At 43.9% G+C, this 20,141-nt stretch overlaps 1 protein-coding gene across 1 annotated transcript in view; it reads right to left on the reverse strand.

Annotated features, from left to right (window-relative positions):
- Nucleotides 1–20,141, reverse strand: part of EXT2 (exostosin glycosyltransferase 2) — a 139,511-nt gene that overhangs the window by 112,871 nt on the left and 6,499 nt on the right. The window contains exons 2-4 of the mRNA XM_080817786.1: nt 15,702–16,267; nt 14,647–14,736; nt 9,613–9,729 (exon numbers count right to left, since the gene is read on the reverse strand). Of these exons, the coding sequence (XP_080673912.1) occupies nt 9,613–9,729; nt 14,647–14,736; nt 15,702–16,237 (743 nt within the window). The 5' untranslated portion in view covers nt 16,238–16,267. The remainder of the gene's footprint in view (nt 1–9,612; nt 9,730–14,646; nt 14,737–15,701; nt 16,268–20,141) is intronic.

Below are 20,141 nucleotides of genomic sequence, written 5' to 3' on the forward strand. Positions count from 1 at the left end.
TCAGAACCCTTTCTTCTGGTAATTCCTCCAAGTGGCTGAGCTACAAGCAAAAGGTACTTCCCCCATCCCAGTTAAGAAAGAAAGGGACGGCACATTCCCTAAATCCTTGCTAAAGCAAGTAGCCACAGGAGGCCATTTAAATTAGACTAAAATTCAGCTACTCTGTCAGACCAGCCACATTTCAAATTCTCAATGGCCATATGTGGCTAGGGGGGCACCTAATAGCAGAAATACAGATCGTCTCCCATCGCAGAAAGGTCTGCTTGGTAGAGCTTCCCTTGATGGTCATTCAGACCCCGAAGACAGGTGAAAGGTAAGTAGAGATAGGAAAGACATAGAGTAGAACCCATCAGGGAGTCAGTCTGGGTCAGCTGCACAGACTGGTTCCTCTCATCCTGCACAATTTCCCCCTAAGTTACGATTTATTGAACAATATGCTGAATATTTACAGCTAAAAGTAGTCCTTCTAGACACTGAAACAGACTCTTGGATTCTATTCCCTGAGCCTCAGCAATGTTTCTCTTGTAAAGCATTAATTCACAGAGGGATGCCGTGGTGATGGGAAGATCACACATAAGAGCACTTGCAGATCACCTCGAAGTGAATACCATCTCCCTTCAAAGTATTTCTGCAATCAAACTGGTCTGTTTAATCAAGAGAAAGACTTACAGGCAAACTCACAAGACAAGCAGGGTTTAAAACCACCTTAACAATGAAAGCTATTTGGAAATGAAATAGACTGGGTTTGGTTTTGTTTTTTTTTAATTTCAAATCAGAAAACTTCTCATTAACAAGTTATAATGAAATCAGCCATGCATCAGGTTAGGGCTGAATGACCTTAAAGGTCTTTCCAATTCCTAAGACACTGGTTCTATGATGGATCTCCTGGGGCATTGGTATTTGCTGGCTGTCTCTGGAGACTTTCTCTTTAAGTAGAACTGCTAGCATAAAACTGACAATGCTCTACACTGTCTAGAATAAGAAGAGACATGCCAGTACCCCAGAGGGTGTCCTTATAGAAGGGCATAGAGGGTTGGAGTTCTAGAAAGAAAAAAGAGTTGTACTGCACAGCATGGGTGGGGCCAGAAATGGCCCAGCCAGAGCGCTGAAGCCTTTCTAGGGTGAAGTTATCTACTTGGAAAAGGGCTGGGAGGTGGCCCAATGCAGGGTATGAGAGCCCCGAAAGGGTACCCGGGGTTTCGGCACTGGGGGCAGGGGTAAAAGGAGCCACGGCAACCCAGGGGGACGCTGGAGAACAAGTGAGGTCAGGAGGGCATGTGGGAATCCCAGAACAGAGTGTTAGAGCCTGGACTGGCTGAGAAGGGTGCCGTGTTGTGCAGAGGGTGAGAGCAATGGTACCAGCACCCTAGTGTGGGGTGCTGGAACCCCAGAAGGCAGTGGAGGGTAAGTCCTGGGGCAAGTGAGGAAAATACAGCAGTGGGAGCACAATGTGGGGGAGTCAGAGTCTGAGGGGAGATGGAGGCAGGGGCGGCAGGGTTGGTTACATTCAAGAGGGCTGAGCAAATCAGTAAAGATACTGAGGACAAATGAGAGCCAGATTGCTCCCGGTTGGAGAACAGAGCTACAAACAGGCAAAGGGAGGAGACCAGGACGCTCCGGTGCTGGATGGATCTGCAGATGGTGACATGAACTCATGGTTTTCAGTATACACAGACAGTATCAAGACTCTCCATCTACCCAAATACAGAGAGAAATACCCAAGCTCAAGACGCTCCTGAGGAAAGAAGCTCTCTGGCTGAGTCCCGCTGGTGAGAAACAAAGTTCTAGTTCAGACATTCGGCCACCGGGATCCCTGGATCCCGACTCTACCGTTACTCCGTTTTCAGCATGACTGTGCAGATGTGCACAGGAGTCTAGAAACGGCTCCCCCGGCTCGCACGCTCGTTCTCCCTGACCTGACAGATGGCTGAGGGAGTGTGCCCATTTTAGTTTTAAGCAAACAAAACTGTAAGGTGGATTTGTTTTTCTTTTAAGGACTAAAATTACTAGCTAGGACTTTCATGTTTCCTCCCAGCAGCGCTGAAACCTAAGTTTAAGTAAAATCATGCTGAGAACTTGAAGTCTCCGTCAATAGCAACAGTGGTGAACTCCCGATTTGGTTCCTTTTAGAGACAATGACAAGAATTCCAGCTGAGCCCAGCACAGCTGTGAGAAGAAGCTATCAATAGCAACAATCCTCAGCTTCCCATTGAAAAAAGATTGGGAGAGATTTAAAATAAAAATAAAAACAAAGCTCTCACTACTCTACGGAGCCCTCAAGAGATGTGGGAATTCCCTCAAAAAGCAGCTCTCACAAACAGCCACAAGTCCAAAGGCCTGGCCAGAAGGTCACCCACACTGCCTCCTCTGAAGTGCCTGGAAAGCACGAGGAGTCTGGAGTCTGCCTTTGCCCTTTTTTCCCTTTCTTCTTCTTTTCCTCTTTCTTTCAGAGAGAGGGGTGTGCTGCCTATAAAAGAAACACCAGGGCGCCTGGGTCGCTCAGTGGGTTAAGCCTCTGCTTTCGGCTCAGGTCATGGTCTCAGGGTCCTGGGATCGAGTTCCGCATCGGGCTCTCTGCTCAGCGGGGAGCCTGCTTCCCTCTCTCTCTCTGCCTCCCTCTCTGCCTACCTGTGATCTCTGTCAAATAAATAAATAAAATCTTAAAAAAGAAAAAAAAGAAACACCACAACCTCAGGGCCGAACTGCAAGTTGGAGGGAAGCAGAGTGTGGGTCCGGCCAGTGGCAGAAATCCACCGACCGGCCAGCAGAGGGACGCGGGCGCCCCAGGCAGCCCCTTGCCACCCGCCCCCTCCCAGCAGATTTACTGTTCCTCCTCCCAGTTACTGCATGGAGAACTTCAGAGCCTGAGACCGCCAGTGATCTAGTTAGAGATCTTAATTTCAGTCTAATGATACGTAAAAACTAGGGAGATTAAGTTACTAAGAAAATGCCACCACAACGGCAGTTTCAATCTTTGGAAGAAATCGCCTGAAAATAATTTTTACTGTTCAGAGACGGTTTGTTTTCCTCTGTTTTAACTGAATCTTTGCTTTTCAGTGGGTATTTTCCCTACGTCACATCTGAAGGGAAGGAAGAGTCCTAAAGCGATTAGCGGAGAGCTGGATTATACTAGAGAGATTAGATAAGAAAGGGAGTAGCTTTCAAGCAGTCAACCAACAGAAACGCCCAGAGGCCACCAAGCTGAAGGGATGACCCTGACCCTCCCCCGCTCCCTCGAAGCCTCGCCAGGGCTTCCTCCACCCCAACCTGCTGTCAGGGGGACCCCGCAGTTCTTTGTTGCACCCTGGGCACTGCAAAGGTTTCGGGGCTCCCCTGGCCTCCACCCTTTAGATGCCAGGAGCATTCCATGCAAAACAGCGCTAGCACAGCAGGTCTGACTGCTCTCCTCTGCAAGGCTGGTGTATGGGAACTTCAGTTTTAGGGGAGCTCCTACCCTCCCCAGAACTGGTAAGAGGGCTGCTGTGCCCAAACTGTACAAACAATATGGTTTATGTTGAACACTCTCTTTCCTTCTGAAAATCTGAAACATTAGTAAACGCCAAGTAGAGACTGTGCGTGTGATTAGCTCCTGATGAAAACTGGGGGTGCAGAGTCTCTGATGAGTGCCCTGGTGAGCAACAGTCCGTACACGCTGTCACCACTCGTTGCTGGGGGAGTTAAGCACATCCCGGGTGACTGTGTGACACCACTGGGAGAGGACCTTGATGCCTGCACCCAGTTTCCTTGGACTCCATCCCGTGTACCTTGTCCCTTTGCTGACTATGCATTGTCCCCTTGTGCTTTAATAAATCATAGCCATGAGTGGGACTATATGCTGAGTCCTGAGCTTCTTGGCAGATCACTGAAACTGGAGGTGGTCTCGGGGACCCCTGACACACACACCCCCGAACTCACAACAGTCTGTATATTGCCAAATATCCCTGGGGAGACAAAAATCAACCCCTCCCCCTGTTGAGAACCACCAGCCTAGCAATGCTTGGTCCTAATAGGCCTTCAATAAAGGTTTGATCTGAACTTCAGTGAACTGAATTAAACAATTTTCAGAACAACTTCAGGGGGGAAAAAAAGCAAAAGGTTCAAAAATAACTTTCAAAAATCACACAACTGACTTAAATTTAAGTAAATGTTCACAGAACAAGCAAGTAGAGAAATAAAATCTTTTTTCTAAGTTCAACTGACTTTTCCCGACCATTGTAGTTTTATAATATCTACTTTAATGTATTTATATTATAATATTTATTATATCTAGTGCTCTATAAATATGCCAAACTAAGATCCTAGATATGCGACAGAAACTTGTACTTCCCCAAAGGGTACCAGCTGGGCTCACTCACACAGGTCACCCTTTCTCATTACAGAAATCTAATCTCAAAACAGCACTGGGGCTAAAGTTAACAAGTCAGGAAACAAATGTTGGCGAAGATGCAGAGAAAGGGGACCCGTCTTACACTGCTTGTGGGAATGCAAGCTGGTGCAGCCACTCTGGGAAACAGTATGGAGGATCTTCAAAAAGTTAACAAGAGAACTACCGTACAACCCAGCAATTACACTACTAGGTATTTTATCCAAAGGATATAAAAATACTGATTTGAAGGGGCCCATGTACCCCAATGTTTATAGCAACAATGTCCACAACAGCCAAACTATGGAAAGAGCCCAGATGTCCATCAACAGATGAATGGATAAAGAAGATGTGGTATAGATATACAATGAAATACTATGCAGCCATTAGAAATTGAAATCTTGCCATTTGCAATGACATGAATGGAACTAGAGGGTATTAAACTGAGTAAAGTAAATCAGAGAAAGAAAATTATATGATCTCACTCATATGTGGAATTTAAGAAACAAAACAGAGGAGCATAGGGGAAGGGAGAGAAAAATAAAACAAGATGAAATTAGAGAGGGAGACAAACCATAAGAGACTCAACTATAGGAAACATACTGTTGCTGGAAGGGAAAGGGTTAGGGGGATGGGGAAACTGGGTGATGGGCATTAAGGAGGGCACGTGGTGTAATGAGCACTGGGTGTTATATGCAACTGATGAATCACTGATCTCTACCTCTGAACCTAATAATATACTTTATGTTAATTAACTGAATTTAAATTAAAAATTTTTAATTAAAAAAAAACACAGCATTGAACTATATCTTTTTCTCCAGTCTCTTCTGTAAGAATTATTTTGTATTTTCATCTTGATGATGATCAAAAGAAAATCAGTACAGGCATATTTTTGTTCATATTTAATGATAATACTGCTAAGAGTTTTTCAACGTCCAAGTTTGTATTTAGTGGACTAATGGGAAGATAGGAAGACTTAAAATGTAAATCATGTACAATGAAAGCACAGTAAAATGCTAACTGTAGTACCTAAGTGATGGGTATACAAATATTCACTGTACTGTCACTACTGTCTGGCTTTAAGATTTTTCTAATTTATAATTTTATAAATTATAATTGTATAATTTTTATAAACTTATAAATTATAATTTTATAAATTTTATAATTATATTTTTATATTTTATATTTATATATTTATATATATTCATATATTTTTCTATATTTATATTTTATATTTTTATATTTTATAATTATATTTTTATAGTGAAATGGTGGGGAAAAAATCTGTATCAGATGAAGATAAATGATGTCACAATATGCTAAAGGGAAGCACCCTAGTCATTCAAACATAAAAAGTAGTAGAGAGAAGTACATCATCACTCCACAGACAAACAACATAGGCATGCCAAATCCCCAAAACCACAATTAATTCTATATTCACCTTAAAAGACACAATCCAGTTTCAAAGAAAAAGCCTCAGCTATCATATTAATGTGAATATTATTAGTTTTGTACATTTCTTTGCATTTAATTTGTAAATCTGTTTTAATTTTGAAGTCATATAAGCACAAAGAGTTTAAATTGTTTTTTACCTGTATTTACTCAAGTTGCATTATTTAAAAAGTAGTCAAAATTCAAGGGACCTTGAATAGACCAAAACAAAAACCAAAATCTTAAAAAAAGAACAAAATTAGAGGACTCACATTACCAATTTAAAAACTTACTACAAAGCTACAGTAATCAAGATAGTGTGGTACTGGCATAAGGACAGACACACAGACCAATGGAACAAAACTGGGAGTCCAGAAATAAGCCTATATACCTATGGCCAGTTGATTTTCAACATGAATGTTAAGATCATCCAATGCGAAAAGAACAGTCTTTTCACCAAGTGTTGCTAAGACAACTGGATATCCACAGGTAAAAGAAGGAAGTTAGACTCCTACCTCACACTACATGTAAAAATTAACTCAAAACAGGGGTACCTGGGTGGCTCAGTCTGACTATTGGTTTCAGCTCAGGTCATGATCTCCTGGGTCCTGAGCTCAGGCCCCACATGGGGCTCCGTGCTCAGCAGGGAGTCTGAAGATTCTATTCTCCCTCTGCCCCTCCCCTGACTCCTGCTCTCTCTCACTTTTTCTAAAAGAAATAAGTAAATCTTTTTTAAAAAAATTAACTCAAAATAGAGCAAAAACCAAAATCTAAGAGCTAAAATTAACCATTCTGAGAAGAAACCACAGATTTAAATTCTGTGATCTTGGATTGATCAAGGATTTCTTATTTATGACACCCAAAGCACAAGGAAAAATAGGATAAATAGATAAATAGAAAGGAAAAATAGATAAATCAGACTTCATCAAAAGGAGAAACTTTTGTGCATCAAAGGACACCATCAAGATAGTGAAAAGACAACCTGCAGGATGGGAGAAACTATTTGCAAATCATACAACTGGTAAGCATCTAGTAAGTAAAATATATAAAGAATTCTTACAACTCAACGAAACCAAAACCCAATATTAAAAAAAAAAAAGTAAATGATAAATAACCAAAGCCACCTGAAAAAGAAAAACAAAACTGAAGGCATCACAATTCCGATTTCAAGCTCTATTACAAAGCAGTAGTAATCAAGACAGTATGGTACAGGCAAAAAAACCAGACACACAATCAATGGAACAGAATAGAAAACCCAGAAATGGACCCACAACTTTATGGCCAACTCATCCTTGACAGTGCAGAAAAGAGTATCCAATGCAAAAGATAGTCTCTTCAACAAATGGTGCTGGGAAAACTGGACAGCAACATGTAGAGAATGAAACTGGACCGCTTTCTTACACCACACACAAAAATAAATTCAAAATGGACTGAAGACCTAAATGTGAGGCAGGAATCCACCAAAATCCTAGAGGAGAACACAGGGAGCAACCTCTTCAACCTTGGCCATAGCAACTTCTTACTGGACACATCCTTGGAGGCATGGGAAAGAAAAGCAAAATGATCTACTGGGACTTCATCAAGATAAACAGCTTCTGCACAATAAAGGAAACAATCAACAAAAAACTAAAAGGCAACCTACGGAATGGGATAAGATATTTGCAAACAACATATCCAATGAAGGGTTAGTGTCCAAAATCTACAAAGAACTTACCAAACTCAACACCCAAAAAACAAAAATCCAGTCCAGAAATGGGCAGAAGACATAAACAAACACTTCCCTAAAGAAGACAAAGAAATGGCTAACTCTCTCTCTCCCCTCTCCCTAAAATAAATGAAGAAATCTTTAAAAAATAAATATACCCACTGGAGTATATTCTTTAAATTTTATGGTGAATGAATATATCTCAATTTAAAAAATAACAAATCAAATCAATTCTGGAAGTCCACTAACAGAAAAATCCAGAAAGTAGATCTAGGCAGTAAGTTCATGAACTGTCCTGTCTCTCTTTGTACTTGCCTAACAGCAAAAAAAAGTTTCAATCTCACCTTATATAAATAACAAAATCCGCTACATCTAAAGTAGGTTTCAGAATTTGATTACCAGGCTACACAGTAGGAGACACATACACAGGAGAGAAATGTCTTCACTTTGGAAAAGTTCTCTTATTTCTCCAAGAACCCATAAAGGCTTCTTTATTTTTTTTTTTTTTTTTAAAGATTTTATTTATTTATTTATTTGACAGGGAGAGACACAGCAAGAGAGGGAACGCAAGCAGGGGGAGTGAGAGAGGCAGAAGCAGGCTTCCACTGAGCAGGGAGCTGGATACGGAGCTCGATCCCAGGACTCTGGGACATGACCTGAGCCAAAGGCAGACACTTAACAACTGAGCCACCCAGGCGTCCCCCCCATAAAGGCTTCTAAGGGCAAGTTTGGGATGCTTTGCAAACTATTTCCTTAAGACTCATTTCTGAGACCAAATGCTGTGTGTGGATTTTTAAATCTCACCTTGTATGATCTTTCTAGTGTGGCAATATACAAATCAGTCACCTTAATACATGAGCACATGGCACACAAGAGTACCATCACCATCATCATCACATCTGTTTAAAGCTTATTGAGATTCTCACCACGAATTAGTGCAATTTCAAACAGACTACATCAAAAAAGGCTAGACAAGATGCCCTGCACACCCAAGCTGCCAGCCCTTTTCACTTATTCATTCACATGTCAACAATACGAACCGATCATGTGACAGGCATAGCCAACATGGCAGTTAAAAAACAGACCTGGGGGCACCTGGGTGGCTCAGTCGGCTAGTGCCTGCCTACAGCTCAGGTCGTGATCCCAGGGTCCTGAGGTGGAGCCTTGCACTGGTTCTCTGCTCAGCAGGAAGCCTGCTTCTTCCTCTCCCTCTGTCCATACTCAAGCTCACTCTCTCTCAATTTAATAAATAAAATCTTAAAAAAAAAAAAAAAAAAACAAACTAGACCTGGCACCAGCCTTACTGCAAAATCCAAAATCCCAAGCAAAGAGCAAGTTATTACACCGTGGCCCAGTGACTGATACAGTAGCAGAAGTGGAAGCTGCTATGGGGGTATAACGCAGAAGAACCACTCCGGGGGTTAGCAAAGTCCCCCTAGAGCGAGAAGTATTCAAGTTCAAACCTAAAGGACAAGTAGGTCATCAGTCTGATAAAATGAGGAAGAAGACTTCCAGACCACGGAAAGATTTTAGAGCCCAAAAAAACCCGAGAGAGCAATGCTCTTTCTAAAAACTAAAAGTGGGGTGGGGGAAAAGCTAGAGATGGAAAGAATGGTCACGTGCCAGAGAGTCTTGAAAGACATTTTAAGGGGTCTAGGCTTTATCCAAAGGGAAATGGGTAATCAGTAACAACCAGGTTGTGGGGGCAGCAAGACTGGAGGCAAGGAAACCAAACAGGGGGCTGTCTCCAGGATCCAAGGGAGAGATGACAGTAAGCTGGTGTCGGGCGGGGGCAGAGGAGATGGAGAAGAAGGCAGATCTGAGAAATATTTAGGAGGACCAATCAAAAGAATGTACTCTTCTGGTACAGGAAGTGAGGGAGAGGAAGGAGTTAAGGACACCTCAGGGATTCCAGATCTGGAAAGCTGGGTAGCTGGCACCGTCCACTCACTGAGCCAGGGAAAACTGAAGGAGAAACTGGGGTGGGATGGGGTGGGATGGAGACGGCAGACTCCAAGCCCCAGGTCTGTAACTGAGGCTTCGGCTCTGGACACCAACAGCACAGCCCTCGCCGGCACCTCATAGTGCACCTGGCTGGCGGGATGTCCCTTACCCTGGTCCTTTCTCGGGCAGGTCCACCTCCACTGACAGCGGACTGTACACAGGAATGCTGACATCGTAGCCTTGCCGGTAAGTCCACGTAGAAAAGCCACCACCAGCCAAGAGAGCCCTGAAAAGCAAAGGGTTTTGTCAAACAATGAGAAAGAAAGGTCTTCATTTTGAGAAGCTCCATGGGAAGGGAGAGGAGTACCCGGGTCAGTAATAATACCAACAGAGGCCTACTTCCTGTCTCCTGTCTCTGAAGACATCGTGCTCTGCGTTTCACATCCAACACCTCCTGGACATCAGCTGCGTGCAGTCCCTGAGTTAGCAGCCTTCTTCTGGGGGCCTAAGTGGTCTTCCCTTCTTTTCCATTTTTTTAAAACACATCATAGCCCAGAAGCCACCCTGTGAATAGCCCCTCTGCTACCTTATTCAGACCCCATTCAGTTCTTCCTGAAGTCCTACCCCGCTCTGCAACGCTCACACCAGCAGGAACAGACGACAGGTCGGCACAGGAAGCCCAGCTGGGGCAGTCGCTCGCTGACCCTCTGGCCTGAATCTCAGGCAACAATGGTCACAGAAAGCAGGGGTGACAGAAAAACATCTCATCCGGTGCTGCGCACGCCTCCCCCCCCCCCGACCCCCTGCCCTGGGCAGGTCTCTCCAGTGTTGTCCAAGGGCTGTCCCCCAGCTCTCGCCTCCACCACAGCTCCTCAGCCCCCGCGCAGGAAGCAGGAACCCAGGATCGGACCGTTAGTGCCTCGCCTGCACTTTGCATGCACTAGCTTTATTCTCCTTAATCGGAAAGCTGTGAACATACTGTTTTAATTGGAGCCAGCATGTAATACAGTGACACCTCATCAGAGAAAGGAAGCAGGTGGAGATCACACCAACTTTTACTGTTATTCTGTCCCCAGGGCCCCAGATCCATCAAAATCACTTACTGGGGCAGAGTTTTGCCAGTTCCACGCATTGTACAGTCTGAGCCAAAACGTCTGAACTGAGAAACCACATTTTTTGCAATATTGATTGCTACCAATCCTCTCCCTGCCCTGTTGACAACCTCCATTCCATTTGAACACAACCAGTTTAAGTTCAAAGATTTTCCAACCACCCCTGGAAATCCCAATCTGTTTGTTTAAGCTTTCTGAAACCAAGAACTGGTTAGTGAGGTAATGTGCAGGCTAAAGACCTCTCCAGCTGCCAGTCTCCTCTGTAAAACTTAGCGACTCTCCTTAGTACCAGCATACGGTCTGATTTTTCCTGATTAGCATTCAGCAATGAATCCATCCACCACGAACTTGGGCCAATTCCATGACAGCAAGCAGACTGCAGGGGAACCAGTGACCTCTGTGCAAAGAAACAATCACAGATCCAATATACAGGCACCAAGCAGCCCCAGTGAGCCAGGGCGGGGGGTGACGAAGCAATTACACCCATAGCTGCAGAGCAGAGGGGAACGCACATGGGGCAAGAAAGGAAGCAGGTGCGTATCACACCACCTTGTATTGTAATTCTGTCCCTGGGGCCCCAACTTTACTCTGTTCCCAGAGAATGGGTGCTGAGGGCTCCAGGTGGGGGTTTCCTCCTCCTCCGGGAGGAGGAAAGCATCAAATGGAAGCAGGTCTTACCTCACAGATCAACACTCGAGATCTCTACTTACGACCTCAGCAAGAGCCAGGACTGTAATTAGCTAAAAAGACCTCACACCAGCCCCGCTACTGGTAAGACTTGGACTTCAAGTCCCTGTATCATCTTCTGCCAACGACTCCATAACATGCTAATGGAGACGACAGTGTGAGCTTCCCTTGCTCTACAGAACACGTGTTTTGTGTTGAGTGAAAAGTGCCTTTCTGAAAAGCACATTCTGTTTTCCTATTATGTATCCCCAAATCAGAGATCAGCTCCAAAGCTGCAAGAGACTGAACAGAAAACTTGCAGCTAAAAAAAGCATTAATCTGATCATCAGACTATGCCAGGTCAAGTGTTATGTCACTCAAAGTGTCCTCCGCATGTTGCCGGCCTTCTTGACACTAGGACATGTCCTCTGTCACGGAGCCCTCTGCACAGCCTCACACACTCCACCATCCCTGTGGGTTATCCTCAGATGTTCTCCCAGTCCTCCTCCCATCTGAGTGCCCACAGCGCCTAAGCACAGCTCATCTGCAAGCTCATCCTTTGCTTTCTTTTGAACCATGCATGCAATCAGGCCGGCTAACTCCCCAAATGCAAAGCTTCAAATTTCGCAAAAAAAAAAAAAAAAAAAAGCTAACCAATTCTATTAGTCATCCTTATTTGTTTACTGAATCAAACAAATATAAAAAAATATGTATGAGACAGGTAAATCTAAACAATGGCTAGATATTTGGTGATATCAGATCCCTATTAATTTTTAGCAGTATAGTTATACTTTTAATATAGTTATATTTTTTAAAAACCCCTTATCGCAGAGAGATTCAAATGGAAATATTTACAGATGTAATGATATAACACCTGGGATTTGCTTCTAGATAACCTGGTGGGGGATGGGTAGGAGTACAAATGAGTGGAGACCCACCCTGAGTTGATAATTACCAAAGCCGGACAGAGGGACGTGGGTTCACCTTACTAATCTCTTCTTTTACACAGGTTTGAAATTCTCCATAACAAGTTAATAAAACTCACATGAAGTAGAAATCTGTGAGAGATATGTACAAAGAAACAATAACAAAAATCGGCATAGTATTATTGCAGAACATATATGAGAAAACAAAGATTGGTAAAATAAGGCACTGAAGAGGTATAATTTGCTCCCACTTAAAATGGGTGTGCGCACACGCGTGTGTGTGTATGTGTGTGTATACTACAGACATATGCACACACATATTTATACATGTTTGTGTATAAATCCATGGAAAAAAGGCTAGAAAAATACATAGTATTTGAGGACAGTGATGATCTTTCAGTAAGGGAATGAAAATAGAGGAGGATTTGAAGCATATGTTTATACTTTACTCTCTATATGCGCGTACATTGTTGCAATCTTATACGAAGAAAGTATATACATATCATGTGTAGGATTTTTAAAACTTGGAAGGGAAATAAAAATAGATTTAAGCAGCACAAAAGATATATATGCTGAGCAGACATTTCCTTCTGTCCTGACCCTTTCATCTCCCCGAGTAAAATCATCCTCAAGCAATCACACCTATGACCTTAGACTTCAGCAGACCCTTGAAGCAGTCTAATCTGGCCTGCCTGCTTTCTAATTTCCAAATAATCCAATAGGCAGCTCTTGCTAAAACCATTCTGTCCTCATGGTTCTTGCCTCCTTTGAATCCAGGAACAAGGACAAATGATACAAAAAATGCACAAAAAAATCTACTCTTCCCTCCAACCAGAAGACCACCTAGGTTTCAAAACGAAATTTCCCACATGCACAGACAAAGGAGGACTGCACAGTGATTCATTACTTGCCATAGTATTGCCTATAATCACTTACAAAAATACATGCACAGGGAAAAAGATTTAACCTTCCTGATCCTTAACACCTAACCACTAGCCAGAACTCAAACTTCTGCCTGAGTACTTGACACTTTCCCACAGAGAAATGAAACCCCATTTAACATGTGCACTTGATAAAAATAAAATCCTTCTCCCATGCAAATACATATACCAAAATGTCAGCAAAAAGTGAAATGTCCCAAACAGAAATAAGCCCTTCTCAAAATAAACCCAGAACAGCAGGTGAAGACACGACATTCCTAACAGCTTTTTCTTCCCTTCTCTGTTCCCTGAAGTATTTCACTTCCCCAGAGCAACCAAATCCATAAAACAGTAGCCCACTCAGGAACGCTGGGGCTGCCTGCCAAACCAGGGCTCACCTTGTGTTTGGCTGGTTTCTATAGAATTTGTGTGGCCCGACTGCCCTCTATGGGCCAAGATGCTTTCTACACTGAAGGTGGCGGGGGCGGGGGAGTTCAGGGGGGAGGAGCACCTGGAGTGCAGGTCTCTTCTAGTGATAATTGTATTTCCAGACAGAAACACAACACTGACCCTACATAATTACTTAAGGCAAAGAGGGCTTGGATTTAATCTTGCAGGGAAAAGTAGTACCAAGCATAGATTTTCATAAATGATGGTGTCAGCCTTTGTGGGCTGAGAACACCACAGGCCTCAAGCTACTCTCTAACCAGTAACGCTGATTTTAAGAATGAAACATCAATTGTAATAAAATGACTTATGAGTGAGTTCTGATGTCAGCTTACAACACTGCTGTACCCTGAGTATTGCCCGGGACCCCCATCTTGGGCCTCACTCTTCTGCTCTCCTGAAAGTCTTGAACCCAGTACTAGGAGAGGAACCGCACCCCACTCCTGCGCCTCCTGGAAAGCCTCCAGCCCAAGCAGTTCAGTCGATGTTGAAAAGGGCTGGTAAACAGAGTGAGCAGACTCGGAATCATAATCCTGCGATCCCAATCACCCCACACCCCATGTGCTGTTTGGAAGGTTTTGTTAGGAAGAGAGGAAGGAAAGAAGGGAGTGGGGGCCAGGACAGAAGGGAAGGGAGGATGAAGGGAAGGACCCTACTGGCCGAGGCAACATCGAGCAAATGAACCAGAGTGCCCGCATTCCCCCAACATGACAGGCCGTGGGTGTCACTGTCACACCTCCGCGTCCCCTTCCTAGAGCAAGCTATGGCTCTACTTTTCATAAATGCTCCCAAATTTGGACAGAGCCGACACAAGGCACAAAGCGGGCCTTGAGGGTGGGGTGCTGCACTAAGGAGAGCAAAACCCAGACTGAGAAAAAATGATGACTTTTTAAAGCACTGCGCTACAACGTAAGTTCTAGCTGGTGCTCCCCAAAAGAGTTAAGCAGGTCCAGTCTCACCACATCTATGTCTCAAGGAGGGAAAAGCCTAGGACAACACTTTTATTTTATTTTTATTTTATTGCACAGTCTTTCCCACTAGGCTTAGACACAGGACTTCCCATCAAAGAAAGGGTCTTGTATTTCCTTAATCCTCAGAACCCCATCACAGCAACAACCTCAAATACACTCACCTGTCTCTGGGGACATCCAGAGCCGTGTTGTAATCTGGGGGACCTCCAGGCAGCATGTTGAACAGCAGGTGGTTTGTACCTCGATCCCACCTGGTAAGAAATGAAACATGCGTGGGAATTCACACGTCAACCGTGAAGAAACAGAAACAAGAGTCAGTTACTGGAAGACAAGCCGCAAGTATCCCCAACCCTAAACAGGGCCACTTCTCAGGGCTGCAAAGAGAATTCCTAGAAATCCCAAGAGTACACCAGGTACTAACCTGGCTCCTGGAAAGAAAAAACAGGTGGATGTATACTTGGAGCTCGGCCACTACAGGCGTGCCTGGGACAATGACAACCTGAAAACGATCTGAATGTTCACCACTTGGTTAAGGAAACAATAAAGGAATACAGAAGGTTGCCTGAGTACATTACAGAACATGTGTAAAATGGAAGGCTGTACAATCCTTAAAATTACATAGTAAACTAATACGAAATTATCTGGAAATATATTCGTAACATATTAAGGAAAAAGGCAGCCCAAGAGCAGAGAATGTGTAATTCCACTTCTAACAAAACATATACATACACGTGCATATGCATCTATGTCATACAAAAATGTATATATATGTGCGTGTATTTTATAAAACAAAAACAGCTGGGAAGCAACATCATTAAGGCAGCAACATGGAACGAATCTTACATGCTTCTTCTTGCTTACTTGTATTTTCGGACTTTTTACAGTGAACATGTAGTCTTATGTAAGTCATAAGGGGTGGGGGTAGATTTCAATAGAACAGGAAAGCTATGGGAAGATGAGCCATGCTTAGATTTTAAACTCTAAGATGGTGGGAGCCCCCAGCAAAAGTGAGGATGGCAAAGCGCTTTTCAGCGGTACAGAGGCGAGGGGCTTCCAGCCCTGGCTTCGTGCTCCAAGCCCGTCATGCACACCCAGGCCCTCCCACGAGGAAAGAGACAGCAGCTGGAGGCCAGCTCCCGAGAAGAACCATGCCCTCTACCCGTCCTTCCCCTGAGCTCCCCGAAGGCTCTGGCTCCCATGCGAACGTGCTACGTACCTAGAGAGCTGGGCCAGCGCCTGAGCAGTCTCCTTAATGCGGAGCGTGTTCTGGTTAAGCACATCGATGGACGGGACAAACAGGCAGGCCCGGCTGATGTCATCGGTATAGTAGTCGCTGTCAGAGATGGCCGTGAGCAGTTCATTGTACTCCCGGGAGATGGTGTTGCTGACTGGGACACCAGACTCATCCACATACTTCTTCAGAGAGTAGATATACACCTTGATTTTGTTCTTGGGGTTGAAGCCACAGCGGTAGACATCAAAACACGTGTGCATCCTGCAGCTGAGATCGCCGCGCTCGGGGAGGGGGCTACCGGCTGGCAGCCTGACCACGGGCACGTCACGGACACTGCGCTTCTCCACGTTCCAGTCACTGGAGGACTCGATGGAATGGGGCCAGAACTGAAACACGCCGGTGGCAATGAGGCCCAGCAGGACGACGGAGAAAAGGGTGATGTAGTAGATTCGGTGCTTGGTCTTCATTCTTGGGATGAGGGCAGGACCCCGGATATTGTACTTGACCGACGCACACATAATGACACAGACAGCCTCTTCCTCCCACTCCTGGTTCCGGGGGACAGACACAAGAAAAATGAAGCAGTTAGGGGAGCAAGCGACCCCTGAAAGGACTGCTTGATTTTCAGCATACGTATTTCTTTCCCTGAAGAGGTTTGAGGAAATAATGAAAAGGGATTTTTGAGCCTTCTTGTAAATATATACAAATATATACTCGTGTATTAAATGTGTGCTATATGCCATGTTTCGTATTTAATACTGTACATACTCAATACAAATATTGATAAGTGTGACTATGTCCTATAATTATGTATTAGATAAAAGCATAAGTCATAAATGTGTGGGGCCTAGGAAGACAGGCGCTGAACAAGGAAGAAAATCAAAAGTAGAATAAAGATAATTGTTTTGTTTTTAAACACGTGGCTAACGTATGGGGCGCCTGGGTGGCTCAGCCGGTCGAGCTTCTGACTCTTGGTTTCGGCTCAGGTCATGATCTCAGGGTAGTGGGATCGAGCCCCACGGGCTCCACGTTCAGCAGGAAGCCTGCTGGAGATTCTCTCCCCACTCTCTAAATAAATAAAAATCTTAAAAAAAAAAACAAAAAACACTTGCCTAACATAAACTGATGCTTCCACTAGACAAACTGACTCTTGGTTATTCTAAAATCTGTCTGCGTTCACTTCTTCAGTCATGAAGACCATGTACACTGTGCAAGAGACTTGAGGGAGACAGCGAAGACTCCATCTTCCAGGAACTTTTTTCTACTGAAGAAGGTAAGACAAAGCTATGGCAAAATGCAAAATGGAAAAATATCACTAGGAAAATATCAGTAAGGTGCCAAGGACTATTGGGCTAGATTACTCTTAAATCTTTAAATAAAATACAGTGATGTTTCGTAATAGAGATGACAAATCGACACATTCAGATGGAAGGAAGGAAGGAAGGAAGGAAGAAAAGTGAAGGAGACAGGGAGGGAGGAAAAGGTACGTCAATGTGGTGGATGAGTTTCCAAAGACTGATGCCAACAATTCGTCACATCTTTGAATGTGCATGCCACTTTCCTAATAAGGTAGACTCTGTTTCTCTTGCCCCTGAATCTGGGCTAGCCTTGAGACTCGCTCTAACCGGGAGAACGTGGCAGAAATGACATTCTTGGGCTTTTGAGCTCAGGCCTTAAGAGACCTGTAGCTGCTGCTTTTGCCCTCTGGGAACCCGGCTGCCGTGCCATCAGGAGGCTTGGGCCCCCAGCTGAAAGTAACCTCAGGGAGGCCCCAAAAGAAAATGAAGAAAACACACACGAACCATCCCCAGCAAGAATCCTGGGCAAATCCATGGTAGTTATTGTTGTAAGGTCATTGGATTTTGGGTTGGGTTGTTATCCGGCAATACCGAATGGAACAGCCAATAAGCATCCCTGACCGATATAAAGAAGCTTCTCAGTCCTCCTCTCCAAATACGGACTTTCCCTATAGACCACAGCTTCAGACCCTTACCAAACAAAGCCTCTCCATCGCACACCTGGATACTGTGTGGGGAGGGCAGAGCCAGGGGAGAGTCCCACGCGTCACAGACTTGCCATGTCACTGCAGTAAGCGGCTTCGGCAAGCCACGTGTCAAAGTCCCCGCCTACAGAATGGTCCCATTCTACTCACTGGTCTTTCAGAAAAGCTCTTAATAAAAAGCGAACTAACTGAAAAGTTCACAGACCATCTTCAAGGTTAGCAACCATGCTTATTTGGCTAAATGGCGCTCTCCCCCACCACTGCCCACACTGCGTCGGTGGCAGGATACTGCCGAGCCTGAATGCTGCAATCGCACCAGCTTTGGAGGCAAAATGTAAACAGTCATGAAAGATTTCAACTTGTACCTCTTGCAACCATCAGTTGGAACATAAGAAATTTCTTTGTCACAGACTAATGCATGAAGGTGCATACATTTTTAAGTTTAAACATTATCATCTTTGGGGAACCCTACATCAACCATTCACCTATGCTCATTGATTCCAGGACAGAAATATGGGCATGAGAACCATTTCCTTTTTTTTTTTTTAAGATTTTATTTATTTATTTGACAGAGAGAGATCACAAGTAGGCAGAGAGGCAGGCAGAGAGAGAGGGGGAAGCAGGCTCCCCTCTGGGCAGAAAGCCCAATGTGGGGCTCTATCCCAGGACCCTGAGACCATGACCTGAGCTGAAGGCAGAGGCTTAACTCACTGAGCCACCCAGGCGCCCCGAGAGCCATTTCCCTTTTTCTGTCTTTCTAACAACCAGCCTGCCTCCCGCGCCCCCGCCAGCAGCTTTCTTGGCACGCTCTGTGTCTCTGTGGGAGCTAAAAGATAGGAAGCCTCGGGACAAATGCACACAAAGAGCTGCCCACTCCACGGCAAGTCTGAACCCCACAACAGACTCTCCAGGTCCCTTTATCCCCTGGATCGGTGGTTCTCACACCCAAAGGGCAAATATCACAGAGGCAGCTTGTTAAACTGGAGTCCTTGGCCCCGGTGCGGGCATTTTAGCAGGCTCTTCAGTGTTTATTTTGAGCCATCCTCTTTGAAATATTGACTGAAATTAGACAAACTACCTTTTAACACAGTGGCTTTCACACTTTTTTTTTTTTTTTAACTAAAACCTACATGAAGAAATACATTTTATACTGTGACCCAATACAGACACAGATGTGTGCGTTTGTATTTTAAATAACAGTTTCCCAGGGGCCCCTGGGTGGCTCACTTGGTTGGGCAGCTGACTCTTGACTTCAGCAGAGGTCATGATCTCAGGGTCCTGAGATGGAGCCCATGGCTGGCTCTGTGCTCAGCAGGGAGTCTGCTTCAGGATTCGCTCTCTCCCTCTGCCCCTCCCCATTCACATGCACGCACTCGCTTTCTCTCTCTAAAGTAAATAACTACATCTTTTTTTTTTAAAAAGTTAATTAAAAATAAAAGCTTCACAAAACAATGTTTAACCTTAATATACAGTACTAGCCACAAAACATGTAACAAACATGGAATTTTTCTATTCTGTTATTCTACTGTGTTTTAAAAATGCTGGCCTTACCTACTAGATGAATTTTATCACCCAATAATGGGTCACCCACAGTTTGGGGAAAAAAAAACTGACCTCATATATAACAAAACTGGGATTAATGGAACAAAAATTGAATCTACACGTGAGCTTACAAATGTTCATGAGTTACAGGCTACGAAAAATGCACCACCACAACAAAATAAACCCAAATAGAAGGAAATAAGTAATAAACAAAAACCACAGTAATTAACTAATTAAAAAAATAGGATCAACAGAGCTAAAAATGGCTTTTCAAAGTTTTTTTTAAAATATTTATTTTAGAGAGAGTGTACACAAAGGGTAGAGCAGAGGGAGGGAGTCACAAGCAGACTCAGTGTTGAGCATGGAGCCCAATGTGTGGCTTGATCTCGCAACCCGAGATCGACCTGAGCTGAAATCAAGAGTCAGACGCTTAACCAACTGCACCACCCAGGCACCCTTAAGAGTTGCCTTTTCAAAAAGGCAAATACAACTGACATTTGATATAATTCTGGTAGAATTAATCAAGATAAAGGGGGGAAAGCACAAATAAATATCTAAAATGAAAAGGGAAACATAACTCTAAATGCTGCCTGTATTTAAAAGATGTCAATGAACTTACACCAGTATATTTGAAAACAAACCTGAATAGTTGTTTAACATCAAAGAAACTGAATCAAAACTTTAAAAATCTTCCTATAAAGAAAATTCCAGGCCCAGAAGTTCAATTGCACATTCAAGAAATACATCCAATTTTACACAAATTATTTCTAAGACCAGAAAAAAAAGGTAAAACACTCCTCAGCTTCTGTTAGGAGGCTAGTATAACCTTAATACCAAAATTTTACATGGGTGGTTCTCAGAATACCTCGGAGGACTCC

The sequence above is a fragment of the Martes martes genome, assembly GCF_963455335.1.
Source record: "Martes martes genome assembly, chromosome: 10".
NCBI lineage: Eukaryota > Metazoa > Chordata > Mammalia > Carnivora > Mustelidae > Martes > Martes martes.